The following is an 18460-nucleotide window of genomic DNA, read 5'->3' as shown; positions in this document are numbered from 1 at the left end:
TCCTAATCCACTGATGGACACACATCACAATGTATTTTATAAGCCACATATACTATTTCGCTCTGTGCAATGTAATGAGAGGATAGATCTCAATCAAGACCGCTTGATATTGTAGCATTCAACCAAAATCTACTGTGAAGTATTAATTTGTCATTTCAACATAAGTCATAAATGCATGTTATTTGAAAGTAATATATTTTAATAATATCTTAAATCAGGGGCTTCTAGAGAACACAGATCGATGGGACCTTTTCCTCTTATCTAGTATCATGCCACACAATAATAAATGCTTAAAATGCTGATGATATAACAATACATTACATTTCAACTCTCCCAATAGCACTGCAAAAAAAGAATATTGAAAACGTGCCCTCACAGTAGAAATAAAGTGGCTAGAAAGGAATAATGTGAGTTGCCCCCCTAAATAAAATGTATTACATTGATAAATGTATAGGTAAGCCCTTCACTGCCTGAAAAATAGGCACAGACCCCAAAGTAGACTGAAATTGTTGTTTTTCCATACGCTTTTCAAAGGGTGCTAATACGCCCTAAATCTACTGGGATTCGTTAACAGTAATAGAATAATTTCAAATTAAAACTAATCAATATATAATTGTATAGGTCCTGCATTACAGTTAGCTAAAAATTAATGTAATTAACTTTGTCCTGAATTAAATGTGAGGAGATCTGGCTCTATACTTAAAATGATGATGATAAAAGTGATGGAAAATATACTCTGAGTCTTCTTAATGTTGAGTACGAATGTTTATATGGAAGTTAGATCAGTACATTTTGTGTTTTCACTTTTGAATCTTGGAGATCTGAGCACAAGAAGGAACTTTTTTCTAGTATATACATTACAGTATTATTTTATGGCTTTATTGGGTTTTTTAAATTGCTTCATAAAGAACAATTCATTTAAAACACTGATTTATGTCTTGATTCAAACAGTTCTTTGAGCACATATTTTAAGTGACCCATGTTTCTTATTTCTGTTCTCTCTTTCTGTGTCTTTGCCTCTCTCTCTCTCTCTCTCTTTCTTCATTAGCCATTTAAATAAGCATGAAATAGTTGGCAGAAAGCTGGCTATATTTATTTTCAACTTAACAACTCTTCAATGCGATCAGTAATTCTGGGGAAAATGTGACTAATTAGAACTATTTGGCTTTTGAAAGTGTTCAAAATGTCACTGTCTTAGATTTTATCCTTTTCTAACATGTATATATTTTTTAAGTTGTAAACTGCTCAATTCAGCATGTGTAATGTTTCTTTGTATTTATCTGATACTCTTCTTTTATGGCTACTGCTTTTTGTCTTTTTTTTTTCCATAGGTTATTGGGTTACAGGTGGTATTTGGTTACATGAGTAAATCCTTTAGTGGTGATTTGTGAGATTTTGGTGCATCTATCACCCAAGCAGTATACACTGCACCCTATTTGTAGTATTTTATCCCTCGCTCTCCTCCCACACTTCCTCCCAAGTCCCCAAAGTCCATTGTATCATTCTTCTGCCTTTGCATCCTCATAGCTTTTTGTCTTGTATAAGAAATTGTTAACTATTCAAAGTCATGACAACATCGTCCTGTTTGATTTTAGGAGATTTATTATTTTAGCTTTTATGTTTAGATCTGTGATCCAACTCAAATTAATTTTTGTGTATGAAGTGAGATATAGAGATGGAGGTTCACTTCTTTTTCCATATGGATACCCAGTTGCCAAATATCATTTGTTAAAACAACCTTCCTTTCCTCATTTAAATGACTTGACCCTTTGACTAAAAATGATCATGTATATGTGGGACTATTTATGAAATCATTATCTTTCTATACTTACACTAATGCATATTGTATTGATTACTGTAGTTTATAAGGGGTATTGAAATCAGGTACTTAAGTCCTCCCAATTTTTAAGGTTCTTCTGTACTAGATCCTTTGCCTTTAACATATTTTTTAAACCTAATGCTGTTGACACTTGCATAAGCAGTTATAATTTCCTAATCCACTGATGGACACACATCACAATGTATTTTATAAGCCACAATATACTATTTCGCTCTGTGCAATGTAATGAGAGGATAGATCTCAATCAAGACCGCTTGATATTGTAGCATTCAACCAAAATCTACTGTGAAGTATTAATTTGTCATTTCAACATAAGTCATAAATGCATGTTATTTGAAAGTAATATATTTTAATAATATCTTAAATCAGGGGCTTCTAGAGAACACAGATCGATGGGACCTTTTCCTCTTATCTAGTATCATGCCACACAATAATAAATGCTTAAAATGCTGATGATATAACAATACATTACATTTCAACTCTCCCAATAGCACTGCAAAAAAAGAATATTGAAAACGTGCCCTCACAGTAGAAATAAAGTGGCTAGAAAGGAATAATGTGAGTTGCCCCCCTAAATAAAATGTATTACATTGATAAATGTATAGGTAAGCCCTTCACTGCCTGAAAAATAGGCACAGACCCCAAAGTAGACTGAAATTGTTGTTTTTCCATACGCTTTTCAAAGGGTGCTAATACGCCCTAAATCTACTGGGATTCGTTAACAGTAATAGAATAATTTCAAATTAAAACTAATCAAATATATAATTGTATAGGTCCTGCATTACAGTTAGCTAAAAATTAATGTAATTAACTTTGTCCTGAATTAAATGTGAGGAGATCTGGCTCTATACTTAAAATGATGATGATAAAAGTGATGGAAAATATACTCTGAGTCTTCTTAATGTTGAGTACGAATGTTTATATGGAAGTTAGATCAGTACATTTTGTGTTTTCACTTTTGAATCTTGGAGATCTGAGCACAAGAAGGAACTTTTTTCTAGTATATACATTACAGTATTATTTTATGGCTTTATTGGGTTTTTTAAATTGCTTCATAAAGAACAATTCATTTAAAACACTGATTTATGTCTTGATTCAAACAGTTCTTTGAGCACATATTTTAAGTGACCCATGTTTCTTATTTCTGTTCTCTCTTTCTGTGTCTTTGCCTCTCTCTCTCTCTCTTTCTTCATTAGCCATTTAAATAAGCATGAAATAGTTGGCAGAAAGCTGGCTATATTTATTTTCAAACTTAACAACTCTTCAATGCGATCAGTTAATTCTGGGGAAAATGTGACTAATTAGAACTATTTGGCTTTTGAAAGTGTTCAAAATGTCACTGTCTTAGATTTTATCCTTTTCTAACATGTATATATTTTTTAAGTTGTAAACTGCTCAATTCAGCATGTGTAATGTTTCTTTGTATTTATCTGATACTCTTCTTTTATGGCTACTGCTTTTTGTCTTTTTTTTTCCATAGGTTATTGGGTTACAGGTGGTATTTGGTTACATGAGTAATCCTTTAGTGGTGATTTGTGAGATTTTGGTGCATCTATCACCCAAGCAGTATACACTGCACCCTATTTGTAGTATTTTATCCCTCGCTCTCCTCCCACACTTCCTCCCAAGTCCCCAAAGTCCATTGTATCATTCTTCTGCCTTTGCATCCTCATAGCTTTTTGTCTTGTATAAGAAATTGTTAACTATTCAAAGTCATGACAACATCGTCCTGTTTGATTTTAGGAGATTTATTATTTTAGCTTTTATGTTTAGATCTGTGATCCAACTCAAATTAATTTTTGTGTATGAAGTGAGATATAGAGATGGAGGTTCACTTCTTTTTCCATATGGATACCCAGTTGCCAAATATCATTTGTTAAAACAACCTTCCTTTCCTCATTTAAATGACTTGACCCTTGACTAAAAATGATCATGTATATGTGGGACTATTTATGAAATCATTATCTTTCTATACTTACACTAATGCCATATTGTATTGATTACTGTAGTTTATAAGGGGTATTGAAATCAGGTACTTAAGTCCTCCCAATTTTTAAGGTTCTTCTGTACTAGATCCTTTGCCTTTAACATATTTTTTAAAATAAATTTGTCTTTTAAATTTTCAAAAGGAGTTGCTGAGATTTTGATTTTGATTGCATTTAATCTATAGGACAATTTGGGGATAATGGGTTTCTTAACAAAATTGAGATTCCCAAATCATGCACATGGTATAGCTCTCCTTTTATTAGGTCATCTTAAATATATCTCAGCAATGATCTGTAGTTTTCAGTATAGAAGCCTTGTGATCTGTTATTAGATTTATTTCCATTTATACTATATCTCATGTTGCCAATATAAATGTTCTTTTGAAATTTTATTTTGAAATTCTTTGTTGCTACAATATAGAATTATAATTTATTTTTGTAAAGACTGCACATTGTGGCCTTGTAAAATTCACTTATTAGTTCTAGTAGGGACTTGTATGTAAATTCCTTACGGTTTTGTACATATACATGATCTGCTAATCATGACGGTACATCTTCTTTTTTAATCTCTTAGTTCTTTAATATTTTCCTCGTGTTATGGAACTGACTAGGACTTCCAGTATAATGTTAATAAAAGTGGTCAGTGAATATCCTTGGCTTGTTTCCAGTCTTAGGGAGAAAGCTTCCAATATTTCACCATTAAGTATGATGCTGTGGGTTTTCATAAGTGTGCTTTATCACATTGAAGAAACTCCCTTTATTCCTTGTCTGCTGATAGTTTTTGTCATAAATGAGTATGAAGTTCTATCGATGGTTTTCTTGTATCTATTGAAATGATTATATAATTTTCTTCCTCATTATGTTAATATGATGAATTACATTGATTTTCAAGTGTCTAATACAGGTATTTAAAGCCATACATTTGCCTCCCTCTTTAGCTGCATCCACAAAGTTTTTGATATTTCAAGTTTTCATTTTCATCCAATTTGAAATAGCTCAAATTTCCCTTGTGCTTTCTTCTTTGCCCCATGTATTGTATAGATGTGTATTCTTTAATATCAAAATACTTTGGATTTACTGATTTCGAAATATAAGATTACATCCTGACTATATGATTCCAATCTTTTGAAATTTATGAAGACTTGTTTTATGACACAGAAGGTAGCCTATCTTGGTGAAGGCTCCATGTATACTTGAAAATGATGACGCCTTCTGCGGTTGTTGGGTGTAGATTTTTAATAAATGTCAAATAGTTCAGGTTGTCAGTATACTAGATTTTGGATTACTAATTAAGTAGTTTAATAATTATCTGAATAATTTAACAATTAGTGCAAAAAGCCTTTGAAAGGTGACCCAGATTAGAGTTCTCAAATGAACAAATGAGAAGTGACTCCATTTGAGCAGTTCCCATGTGACCCAGCATTTCTATTAAGCCTCATTATCCTTAGATTTCATTGTATGTTATAAATAAAATTTGGAACCAAATAAGTTACACCTAGTGTGTTTAGACAGTGTACCATTACCTGGAATTCAAACAAACAAAAGACCAAAACTAGGATTTCGGAGGAATTAGGTCCATGTAAGAATCATCTTATTTAACAATTAATTGATTTTCCTTTTCTGTGCTACCTTTTAACAGACAGTTAAGTGTCACTTAGAGGAAAAGTCTACAAGAAAACGGGTTTATATACAGAAATGTTACATACTAAGGGTTAATAGAAATGAACATCAGATTAGCTCCCAATGCTTCATACTACCTTCACACATAAGTCTAGGGTATAGACACAGGTGTGTTTGTATATGTGTGTCTGTGTGTGTGTAGCAGAGACCTACCACAAAGAAATAACATGCTCCGAGGACAGTGTAGAACCACACACTAGGAAAGCATTCTTGGACAGTAAGGCAGGTACCTTAAAAGCATATCCTCAGTATTTAATTCTGAAGGGTATCTTACAAAACACCATAGTATCTTAAATCTCTTTCAAGATTAGCAGCCTTATAGGGAAAAGTCTAATGTGCCTTTAAATTTTTCATTCATAAATTTAAAACTATTAAAGAAAAAAATAAATCCTAGCTAACATAATGTGTTTGCTGCTTATTTCTAACTGCAGAGAGATCATTACTCTATGTCAATGTCATCTTTGATGAAGCTTTAACATTTTTAGTCTTCAAATTGTGTACAGTTTATTCATATTATACCTGCAACTTTGCCATTCCGAAACCTATGGTCACCAATTAAAATATGTAAACTGTTTCCAAGAATCAGACCTTCTTTTCTTCTGTTTAGATTTTTCACCAACCTAAATAATAAATGAATTAGTAGCCAATGATGGTAATACTAAGTGAATCAAAACAAATACATTACACTGCAGCTCAAACTTTCACAAAGCTATTGCATGTGTTCAAAAACCTTCATGACCCTGTGCTTGAGTCCTTTAAGTAACCTACAAAGGACTTTGGTTATTAGAAAAAATTATTACTTTAATGAGCCATCATTAACTTTTAACTCTGTGTGTACCCTCTTCCACCTATAGGGTTAGAGTACACAGTCAATGTAGCATTTCAGTTCAAGTTATTGACCCAATGAAGACAGAACTGTTACACTTAAAATTTCCAAAAGAATTACGGAAGTTTCATTCAATCCAAACAATATTTTCTTCCTGCTTTGGGTTCTCTCCTACCTAAACAGTATATTTGGCAGAACCATCTTTACAATCAGTACTGTATAAAGTCACAGACATAGGGTAGAATGATAAGACTAAAAAGTCAATATTTGAACTGATAAACAGAAGTGTAGCCATGTTGTAAAGTAGTAAAGTGTGGTCTCTGGCACACAGTAGGCATTCATTAAATATGTGACTAATGAATGACTTAAATGACCACATGGAATGTGATCTATAGCCATTACAAAGCCCAGACATATCAGCTAAAACATCTGAGCCAAAGGTAAACTACAAAAGAACATGCAGACTCATAGCATGTCATTCTTTCAAAGCATTTTTCACTCACCAAAGGTTAATGTTCCTTTCAGTGAGCTTTACAGGCAGTGCTGAAGCAATGAAAATGAAAGCCATTGCTGTGATATTTCTGCTTTTAGAGACTGTATAACAAAGATACAGATAAAGCAGAACATTTGATTAGCTATCTATATGCCCCAGCTGGAGATCATCACAGGCTTTGCAAACACACCTACCATTGACCCTCAGCATCCCCATGGAGAAGCTGAATGACATCTCCATTTCTAATCAGGACGTCTTCTAAGCCTCTCTTCCTGCAGTCTGCTAGGGCTCTATATTTGCCTGGAGACTGTAAAGTTGTTTTTAAAAATTATATTACAAACTTGATTGCAAAACCACTTGCATAACAGCCTGCTCTGCGACATGAAGAATTTACTCTTTACTTCACTGGTAAATGTGGTAGCTGCAGCAGCTTTGCAGGAACAGATGGACATGAAGCAGTATGTGATGGGGGACAAAAAAAGGCAGAACAAGTTTATTTAATCTGAAGAATCAATTTTTATTTGAAAAAAAAGAATTACAACATGAAATATAGGGAAAATAGCAGAGCACAACTAATTTAAGTTACATTAATTATAAGCAGAAATCCAGAAAGAAACAAGTGTGAAAATAATAATTTTTAAATAGGGCTTTTGTAAACTACTCTCATGAAAATTTTATCTGGGCACATACAGACAGTAGCCCTGAACAAAATTTACTCATGCCCCAAAAAGAATTTCTGGGCTTTGTATTGTTTTACACAGGTTAAAATAATGGGCACAAAAGCTGTGGTTTCAACAAAAGCATATTAAATCATAATGTTGTGCTTTACTTGACCTTAGCCATTTTGCAGCCGAAATTTTAACTTAATTCATTAATAAACTAAATAATCCAAGGCACACCGATTGCATTTGGTTACAAAGTAGAGAAGAAATAATTTTCAAGTCCAAAAGTATTCTGAGATAAGAATCTTTCAAGCACAATATCTGACACATTAGATACATGATTTTTAAAAGACAGCGTACCATAATTAAAAGCTTTATTACATGAAAGAAAAGAAGCATGTGCTGTGGTTTCTTTGTGTGTCCATTAACCTAAAAACAACATCTGCATCATTTGAGCTGAATGTCTTTTGCGCAGTATTTTTCCAAATGAGCTGAGAAGCAGGCAGGAAAGAGCTACTTGCCATTTGACATAGTAGCTTCATCAATATAGGAGAGCCATTTCCGACATGGGTCTCTACAAGGGAAGCAGCACCCATTATTGCTCAGTTTACAACTTGATCAAGTGAGGCCAAAAGAGCAGGCCATTCCAGCTTCTTTTTTTGGCAGGGAAGAAGAGTATATGGAATACATTGTGTTGCGTTTTTGTATGTTTTCCTTAGGAATTATTGGACAAAGAGAGAGAAACTAATAGGTTTTTCTATATTCCCATCCTCTGTGATTAAAGCATTCTTCAATTTTGCATATTAACTTTATCTTATGATACCATAGCTAGAAAAAAAAAGCGCTTAAAGCTGAGTTCTTTACAATGCCTTCATAGATCATCTACAGTAAACGGTTAAACACAAACTGGCTTCCTCTCACTTTTTGCTCGCATTTAAAAACTACTTCTATCCATTCCATACTCTGCTAACATTAATTAAAGAAATTAAACTTCTTTTTATTATTAGTCTAAGCCTGAGATTCCCAAAGTGTGGGAGACAGACTGTTGTGGGTTCCCGAGACCCTTTCAAGGGGTCTGCAAGGTCAACATACATTAAGACACTATTTGCCTTTTTCATTTCTTTGGGGTTCTCAAGTTTTAAGGATGTAAAGGCTTCCTTCATTAAAAAGTTTGAGAACTGCAGGTATAGACAATTAACTCTGGACAAATATCTTATCAGCTCTAAGCCTCAGTTTCCTCCTCTGTACATTGAAGGTAATAAAGCCTGCTCTTTTTCATACTAATACTGTGAATATTAATTGAGAAATCATTTGGCAAACTGTAAACTATCAGACAAATATGTACTATGGTCATCGTATTATTAGGAGAAACAATATCTACTTTTTTAAAGACTGCATTTCAGAGTCAATGCTGTACAGTTTTGTGATTATCCATGCCATTATCCTCTTTCTGTTTTTGGTTTTTTTTTTTTTTTTTGAGACAGAGTTTCACTCTTTTTGCTCAGGCTGGAGTGCAATGGTGTGATCTCAGCTCACTGCAACCTGCGCCTCCTGGGTTCAAGTGATTCTCCTGGCTCAGTCTCCTGAATAGCTGGGATTACAGGCATGCGCCACCACAACCGCCTAATTTTGTATTTTTAGTAGAGACGAGGTTTACCCTCTTCCACTAACAGTGGAACTGCCAAATGTAATTGATTCCTCTGAGGGGCACCAAGGAGCACTCTACCTCCAGGCATCACTGCTACCCTCCAAGCTGGTGACTTTAGAAAAGTAGGGATTTACCCCCAAACAGTCCTACCTCCTCTTTAATAACCCACTAGTATCCTACCAACTTGCAAACTATTCCTTCTATAAACACTTTGACCCTAAAGCAACCTCCTTTAATTTTACAGGGTGCTCCCTTGCTCTAATATGCTGAGATTTTATATTATTAGTACATTTTTGAGAACACACTAAAATATATCCATCCCAAGATGTTATTAAATAGTTTTTAACGTATAATGCTTATTTCCTTTATTTTCTAATCTGGAATCCAAACTGCTTTTTAAAGTATATTTGAAGTTCCTTTGTTCTCTGATTTTATTTCACATGTCTGGATGGAAAACACAGTGGTGAAGCTCTACTAAAGATAAAACTGGGCAATGTATAGAGATTTGGAAAGACTGACTATTTCATCAACTTCAGTAGAAGTTCTATGTATAGGTCAAACAGGTTCTACTCAAAGAGAGAAGTGCTTCCTGATGTTCATAATAAGATTTATTTCAACTACTTTGGCAATGGCACACTCCTAATGGCCTCAAGGATGCTGACAAAAGATTGCCCCTATGTGCTCCACCTATGTTTCATTAGTAAAACTGCCTCAATAATTTTAATTTAATATATTATTACTAACCATGAGGGGCCTATTTTCTTCTTCATTTTCATCATAAGTAGGGTAGAAATAGTTGCTTGACCATTCCTCAGGTTCTTCAGAGATTTCTGCAGGTTGTGACGCCTCAGTCCAAACTATAAGAAAAGTGTGGAATGTGGCAGTTACTTGATGGTGCTAATTTACCACAAGGTGAGAAATAAAACTAGCTATAATGCTTTAAAAAGTTGAATTTTAAAAAATGGATTAACCAATCTAATGTAAGCAGCAAATTAACAGATCTCATCCTGGCCACATTAAACTATTCATGCAATCTTGGAAAAGTCATTGTCACTTTTTTCTAACTTGGTTTCCTCACCTGCCAAATGAAGGTGTTAGTACTATGCTCTCCCCTTACTTTTTTGGGGGCCACAACATAGATGACCTGAGGGAAGTGACCTTTAACTGGATAACTGGAAACTCAACAACGCTATCATTACCTTTTTCTCCACAACCAGTAGAGAAATCTTCCATATTAAGGATCATCATATTAAAGTGTTGAGTATCAGGCACACTGTTAGGCATTTCTCCAAAGAAGTCTATGCTATTGATCCTAGAGTTGCTTAGGTGATCCTCATGTATGCTTCTACAGCACTTTGTACTTCCCTGCTGTAACACTCACCAAATTTACTTTTAATTGCTTAACTATCTTTCTATTCTCCTAGCTTCATGAGTATGGCAGCTGAGTGTATCCTAATTAGACTATATGCCTAGCACTTTGCATAACTCCTGGAATGCAGATCGTGTTATGTCAATATTTGTTGAATTAAATAAAGTATTTAAAATCACTTCAAATAAAACCATTCACAGAGGAAGAATAAATATTCCAGCTGTTAATGACTCTTCTCTATTCATTAAACCAAGGATAAGTGAAATGCGCATTCCTTGAAGCCAGCATATATGTTTTATTCATCACTATTACCCTTTATAGCAGGGGTTCCTAAACTTGAACATGCATCAGAATCACAGAGAGAGCCTGTTAAAACTCAAGTGGCTGGGCCTTGCTCCCAGAGTTTCTGATCCAGAAGGTCTGAATAGAGCAAGAGAATTTGTCTTCTGTAAAAGTTTCCAGGTGATGCTGATGCTACTGGCCCAGGGACCACACTTTGACAACCAATACTCTCTAGTGCCCATCAGAGTATCTTGCATATGCAAGACATGAGAGTCTTATAAAAATGGGTTGACTGTATTTTGTTTATACAAAAATATCAAGTGGGTAGATTTCCAAATTAACAATGAAAGGTAAGGTAAAAATTTGCACACCCATGAATCTTGTCTTAGGATGACCATGACACATACCTGTATTTGCTTCTGCCTGAACTGACGCAATTGCCTCACAGACCTCCACCACAGTGCTGGTGTGTTCCGATTCAGTTTCCTCAGTACTTATAAAAGCTCCCTGTTGCTTTCTGAAATAGTGATGTATAAAACTAAGTAAGCTTTTGTACAGTTTAAAAGTAAAAATAAATTTAAAGTGGTATTTCTTCCACTGACATCAAGTGTTAAGAACATGCTGAGAATCCATCCAAACAGCCAATACTCCTTATTTAAATCTGCGTGACAATAGGTTGTAAGATACAAAAGCTTACATCTCAGATCCAAGCCGGCAGATTCTCCATTATGTAAGGACAAAAACTGCTCCCTTCTAGACCCAAAGTAGGTGTATTGTATACAATCCCCGTTGCTCTGTGGACTTATAACATTGATGAATCAGGTAAGTTGTATATAAATGAAAATGAACCTTCAACTGATTCATATTGTTGAGTATGTACCAACTATTCTTAAGTCAATCACTGCATAAAACCTAAAGATGTTACTCCTATAATGTACAATAAAAGGTTGAGTTTTTGAACTCTGAAAGATAAAGACTTTCTGTGTAACTTTTAAATGGTTCTCCTAAATCTCCACGTGAACCACCACATGTTTCATCTGATTTTAGCTACCTCGGAAAGATGACATGCAGTGAAGGAAAAAACAGTATTCCTCATAAGTCATTCAATGATCCCCAGAGCATGCAGATGCTGCATGGTGAATCTCTGTGCCAGGCCTTCAGAATCAATGAGAGAATCTTTCAGCATATATGCAAACGTTCAGTGAAAACTCCACCTTTTGGAATTTCTAGAATCAGAATACGATGATGACATCTCTAAACCCATACCAGTGTGCTGTTATAGAAGACTGCCAGCTTCCTTAATGACTCCTGGTTGTGTCCAGGCTCAGTTCCCTCCCAGGATCCATACCTTCTGTCTATGTAGAGAGAGGCCAAATCACCAGCAAGAGGTCTCCATCAAGAGACTGTAAAACTGTGAACCAGTCCTTCATTTGCTCTGTTCCCATATTCTTACAACTCTCTTTTTCCAATCAGATCAAAGGTGACCAAAAATACTTTGGAAAAAAAAGGCTTATGAGCGCAGCCTCCTTTCCTGTCAGCCTACATGTAATTCTTCCAATGATATATTAAAAATAAAGCATTTTCAATCGTGTTTAAAAGTCAACCCAAAGGATAACTATTAAGAACTATCAGCCTCCAATATAAGGCTGGACCTGAGAAAATGATGTGTTTATGGAATTTGATGAGTTATTGCTAAACTGGTGGATGGTGCTTGTCTGAGATACTTTAATTACATTGTTTCATGTTACATACAGAATACAAAAGATTGCAGGAGTGGTATTTCTTAAAGAATAATCACTTACTCATCATTCTGCTGAAGAGAAATCTGAATCTTATCCTGTTCTGTTAATTGATCCTGTTGCTTTCTTTTTTTTTAACTGAGAAATAAAACAAAGCGTATTATCATCAGAAGTCATACTTCTTACTTCCTTAAAGGCCAATGACTTTCACACACACACACACGCATCCTTGCCATTAGACTTTTTTTTTTTTTTTTTTATTATACTTTAAGTTCTAGGGTACATGTGCATGACGTTTATATCATGTATAACTCCCCAATGCAATCCCTCCCTCCTCCCCCCTCCCCATGATAGGCCCCAGTGTGTGATGTTCCCCTTCCCGAGTCCAAGTGATCTCATTGTTCATTCCCACCTATGAGTGAGAACATGCGGTGTTTGGTTTTCTCTTCTTGTGATAGTTTGCTAAGAATGATGGTTTCCAGCTGCATCCATGTCCCTACAAAGGACGCAAACTCATCCTTTTTGGTGGCTGCATAGTATTCCATGGTGTATATGTGCCACATTTTCTTAATCCAGTCTGTCACAGATGGACATTTGGGTTGATTCCAAGTCTTTGCTATTGTGAATAGTGCCGCAATAAACAAACGTGTGCATGTGTCTTTGTAGTAGAGTAATTTATAATCCTTTGGGTATATACCCAGTAGTGGGATGGCTGGGTCATATGGTACATCTAGTTCTAGATCCTTGAGGAATCGCCATACTGTTTTCCATAATGGTTGAACTAGTTTACAATCCCACCAACAGTGTAAAAGTGTTCCTATTTCTCCACATCCTCTCCAACACCTGTTGTTTCCTGACTTCTTAATGATTGCCATTCTAACTGGTGTGAGATGGTATCTCATTGTGGTTTTGATTTGCATTTCTCTGATGGCCAGTGATGATGAGCATTTTTTCATGTGTCTGTTGGCTGTATGGATGTCTTCTTTTGAGAAATGTCTGTTCATATCCTTTCCCCACTTTTTGATGGGGTTGTTTGCTTTTTTCTTGTATATTTGTTTGAGTTCTTGGTAGATTCTGGATATTAGCCCTTTGTCAGATGAGTAGGTTGCAAAAATTTTTTCCCATTCTGTAGGTTGCCTGTTCACTCTGATGGTAGTTTCTTTGGCTGTGCAAAAGCTCTTTAGTTTAATTAGATCCCATGTGTCAATTTTGGCTTTTGCTGCCGTTGCTTTTGGTGTTTTAGACATGAAGTCCTTGCCCATGCCTATGTCCTGAATGGTACTACCTAGATTTTCTTCTAGGGTTTTTATGGTATTAGGTCTAACATTTAAGTCTCTAATCCATCTTGAATTAATTTTCGTATAAGGGGTAAGGAAAGGATCCAGTTTCAGCTTTCTACTTATGGCTAGCCAATTTTCCCAGCACCATTTATTAAATAGGGAATCCTTTCCCCATTTCTTGTTTCTCTCAGGTTTGTCAAAGATCAGATGGCTGTAGATGTGTGGTATTATTTCTGAGGACTCTGTTCTGTTCCATTGGTCTATATCTCTGTTGTGGTACCAGTACCATGCTGTTTTGGTTACTGTAGCCTTGTAGTATAGTTTGAAGTCAGGTAGCGTGACGCCTCCAGCTTTGTCCTTTTGACTTAGGATTGTCTTGGCAATGCGGGCTCTTTTTGGTTCCATATGAACTTAAAGCCGTTTTTTCCAATTCTGTGAAGAAAGTCATTGGTAGCTTGATGGGGATGGCATTGAATCTATAAATCACCTTGGGCAGTATGGCCATTTTCACGATATTGATTCTTCCTATCCATGAGCATGGTATGTTCTTCCATTTGTTTGTGTCCTCTTTGATTTCACTGAGCAGTGTTTGTAGTTCTCCTTGAAGAGGTCCTTTACATCCCTTGTAAGCTGGATTCCTAGGTATTTGATTCTCTTTGAAGCAATTGTGAATGGAAGTTGATTCCTGATTTGGCTCTCTGCTTGTCTGTTACTGGTGTATAAGAATGCTTGTGATTTTTGCACATTAATTTTGTATCCTGAGACTTTGCTGAAGTTGCTTATCAGCTTAAGCAGATTTTGGGCTGAGACAATGGGGTTTTCTAAATATACAATCATGTCATCTGCAAACAGGGACAATTTGACTTCTTCTTTTCCTAACTGGATACCCTTGATTTCTTTCTCTTGCCTGACTGCCCTAGCCAGAACTTCCAACACTATGTTGAATAGGAGTGGTGAGAGAGGGCATCCCTGTCTTGTGCCAGTTTTCAAAGGGAATTTTTCCAGTTTTTGCCCATTCAGTATGATATTGGCTGTGGGTTTGTCATAAATAGCTCTTATTATTTTGAGGTACGTTCCATCAATACCAAATTTATTGAGCGTTTTTAGCATAAAGGGCTGTTGAATTTTGTCAAAAGCCTTTTCTGCATCTATTGAGATAATCATGTGGTTCTTGTCTTTGGTTCTGTTTATATGCTGGATTACGTTTATTGATTTGCGAATGTTGAACCAGCCTTGCATCCCACGGATGAAGCCCACTTGATCATGGTGGATAAGCTTTTTGATGTGCTGCTGAATCCGGTTTGCCAGTATTTTATTGAGGATTTTTGCATCGATGTTCATCAGGGATATTGGTCTAAAATTCTCTCTTTTTGTTGTGTCTCTGCCAGGCTTTGGTATCAGGATGATGTTGGCCTCATAAAAAGAGTTAGGGAGGATTCCCTCTTTTTCTATTGATTGAATAGTTTCAGAAGGAATGGTACCAGCTCCACCTTGTACCTCTGGTAGAATTCAGCTGTGAATCCATCTGGTCCTGGACTTTTTTTGGTGGGTAGGCTATTAATTGTTGCCTCAATTTCAGAGCCTGCTATTGGTCTATTCAGGGATTCAACTTCTTCCTGGTTTAGTCTTGGGAGAGTGTAAGTGTCCAGGAAATTATCCATTTCTTCTAGATTTTCTAGTTGATTTGCGTAGAGGTGTTTATAGTATTCTCTGATGGTAGTTTGTATTTCTGTGGGGTTGGTGGTGATATCCCCTTTATCATTTTTTATTGCGTCTATTTGATTCCTCTCTCTTTTCTTCTTTATTAGTCTAGCTAGCGGTCTGTCAATTTTGTTGATCTTTTCAAAAAACCAACTCCTGGATTCATTGATTTTTTGGAGGGTTTTTTGTGTCTCTATCTCCTTCAGTTCTGCTCTGATCTTAGTTATTTCTTGCCTTCTGCTAGCTTTTGAATGTGTTTGCTCTTGCCTCTCTAGTTCTTTTAATTGTGATGTTAGAGTGTCAATTTTAGATCTCTCCTGCTTTCTCTTGTGGGCATTTAGTGCTATAAATTTCCCTCTACACACTGCTTTAAATGTGTCCCAGAGATTCTGGTATGTTGTATCTTTGTTCTCATTGGTTTCAAAGAACATCTTTATTTCTGCTTTCATTTCGTTATGTACCCAGTAGTCATTCAGGAGCAGGTTATTCAGTTTCCATGTAGTTGAGCGGTTTGGATTGAGTTTCTTAGTCCTGAGTTCTAGTTTGATTGCACTGTGGTCTGAGAGACAGTTTGTTATAATTTCTGTTCTTGTACATTTGCTGAGGAGTGCTTTACTTCCAATTATGTGGTCAATTTTGGAATAAGTGCGATGTGGTGCTGAGAAGAATGTATATTCCGTTGATTTGGGGTGGAGAGTTCTATAGATGTCTATTAGGTCCCCTTGGTGCAGAGATGAGTTCAATTCCTGGATATCCTTGTTAACTTTCTGTCTCGTTGATCTGTCTAATGTTGACAGTGGAGTGTTGAAGTCTCCCATTATGATTGTATGGGAGTCTAAGTCTCTTTGTAGGTCTCTAAGGACTTGCTTTATGAATCTGGGTGCTCCTGTATTGGGTGCATATATATTTAGGAGAGTTAGCTCTTCCTGTTGAATTGATCCCTTACCATGATGTAATGGCCTTCTTTGTCTCTTTTGATCTTTGATGGTTTAAAGTCTGTTTTATCAGAGACTAGGATTGCAACCCCTGCTTTTTTTTGTTCTCCATTTGCTTGGTAGATCTTCCTCCATCCCTTTATTTTGAGCCTATGTATGTCTCTGCATGTGAGATGGGTCTCCTGAATACAGCAGACTGATGGGTCTTGACTCTTGATCCAGTTTGCCAGTCTGTGTCTTTTAATTGGAGCATTTAGTCCATTGACATTTAAGGTTAATATTGTTATGTGTGAACTTGATCCTGTCATTATGATATTAACTGGTTATTTTGCTCGTTAGTTGACGCAGTTTCTTCCTAGCCTCGATGGTCTTTACATTTTGGCATGTTTTTGCAATGGCTGGTACCGCTTGTTCCTTTCCATGTTTAGGGCTTCCTTCAGGGTCTCTTGTAAGGCAGGCCTGGTGGTGACAAAATCTCTAAGCATTTGCTTATCTGTAAAGGATTTTATTTCTCCTTCACTGATGAAGCTTAGTTTGGCTGGATATGAAATTCTGGGTTGAAAATTCTTTTCTTTAAGAACGTTGAATATTGGCCCCCACTCTCTTCTGCTTGTAGAGTTTCTGCCGAGAGGTCTGCTGTTATTCTGATGGGCTTCCCTTTGTGGGTAACCCGACCTTTCTCTCTGGCTGCCCTTAAGATTTTTTCCTTCATTTCAACTTTGGTGAATCTGGCAATTATGTGTCTTGGAGTTGCTCTTCTGGAGGAGTATCTTTGTGGCGTTCTCTGTATTTCCTGAATTTGAATGTTGGCCTGCCCTACTAGGTTGGGGAAGTTCTCCTGGATGATATCCTGAAGAGTGTTTTCCAACTTGGTTCCATTTTCCCCCTCACTTTCAGGCACCCCAATCAGACGTAGATTTGGTCTTTTTACATAATCCCATACTTCTTGCAGGCTTTGTTCATTTCTTTTTCTTCTTTTTTCTTTTGGTTTTCTCTTCTCGCTTCATTTCATTCATTTGATCCTCAATCGCTGATACTCTTTCTTCCAGTTGATCGAGTCGGTTACGGAAGCTTGTGCATTTGTCACGTATTTCTCGTGTCATGGTTTTCATCTCTGTCATTTCGTTTATGATCTTCTCTGCATTAATTAATCTAGCTGTCAATTCTTCCACTCTTTTTTCAAGATTTTTAGTTTCTTTGCGCTGGGTACGTAATTCCTCCTTTAGCTCTGAGAGGTTGATGGAGTGAAGCCTTCTTCTCTCATCTCGTCAAAGTCATTCTCTGACCAGCTTTGATCCGTTGCTGGCGATGGGCTGCGCTCCTTTGCAGGGGGAGATGCGCTCTTATTTTTTGAATTTCCAGCTTTTCTGCCCTGCTTCTTCCCCATCTTTGTGGTTTTATCTGTCTCTGGACTTTGATGATGGTGACGTACGGATGGGGTTTTGGTATAGGTGTCCTTCCTGTTTGACAGTTTTCGTCTGACAGTGAGAAGGACTGTCTGTTGGTCTGTTGGAGATTGCTTGAGGTCCACTCCAGACCCTGTTTGCCTGGGTATCAGCAGCAGAGGCTCAGTTGAAAACGCAGAAATCACCGGTCTTCTGTGTCGCTCGCGCTGGGAGTTGGAGACTGGAGCTGCTCCTATTCGGCCATCTTGCTCCGCCCCCTTGCCATTAGACTTAACCTTCACAGACTTGAAACAATCAGAGGGAAGGCCGGTCTCAAGTTTGAATCTGGAAAGGTCTGAATCATATATATTTTATTCAAGAAGTTCAAGTTTAGAAGTAGAACTGGCTCCCATTCCAACATTATTGAGCAATGATTACTCGAGATACTAAGCAGAGTCATCTCATGGAAAGGATGGGAATTACCACAATCAGCTCGCTGTGTTGCTTCTCAACTGCTTCTTAAGCACAAGGGTTCATTTTCTAGTGTAAAGTTCATTCTTCAAAATAGTTTAAACAACCCTTTGAATCTTGATCTCCTACTAATTAAATTAACAAATCTTCTCATTGTAATAGTG

General features: G+C 36.4%; 1 protein-coding gene across 1 annotated transcript in view; it reads right to left on the bottom strand.

Annotated features, from left to right (window-relative positions):
- Positions 1-7320: 7320 nt before the first annotated feature.
- The window catches only part of MCF2 (MCF.2 cell line derived transforming sequence), a 62229-nt gene continuing 51089 nt past the window's right edge, over positions 7321-18460 (bottom strand). Inside the window, 4 exon segments of the mRNA XM_033201560.1 lie at positions 7321-8060; positions 9879-9991; positions 11193-11302; positions 12588-12650. Of these exon segments, the coding sequence (XP_033057451.1) occupies positions 8028-8060; positions 9879-9991; positions 11193-11302; positions 12588-12650 (319 nt within the window). The 3' untranslated portion in view covers positions 7321-8027.

Source organism: Trachypithecus francoisi, unplaced genomic scaffold, assembly GCF_009764315.1.
Source record: "Trachypithecus francoisi isolate TF-2019V2 unplaced genomic scaffold, Tfra_2.0 Lachesis_group6, whole genome shotgun sequence".
Taxonomy (NCBI): Eukaryota; Metazoa; Chordata; class Mammalia; order Primates; family Cercopithecidae; genus Trachypithecus; species Trachypithecus francoisi.
This window is presented reverse-complemented; position numbering and strand designations above follow the sequence as displayed.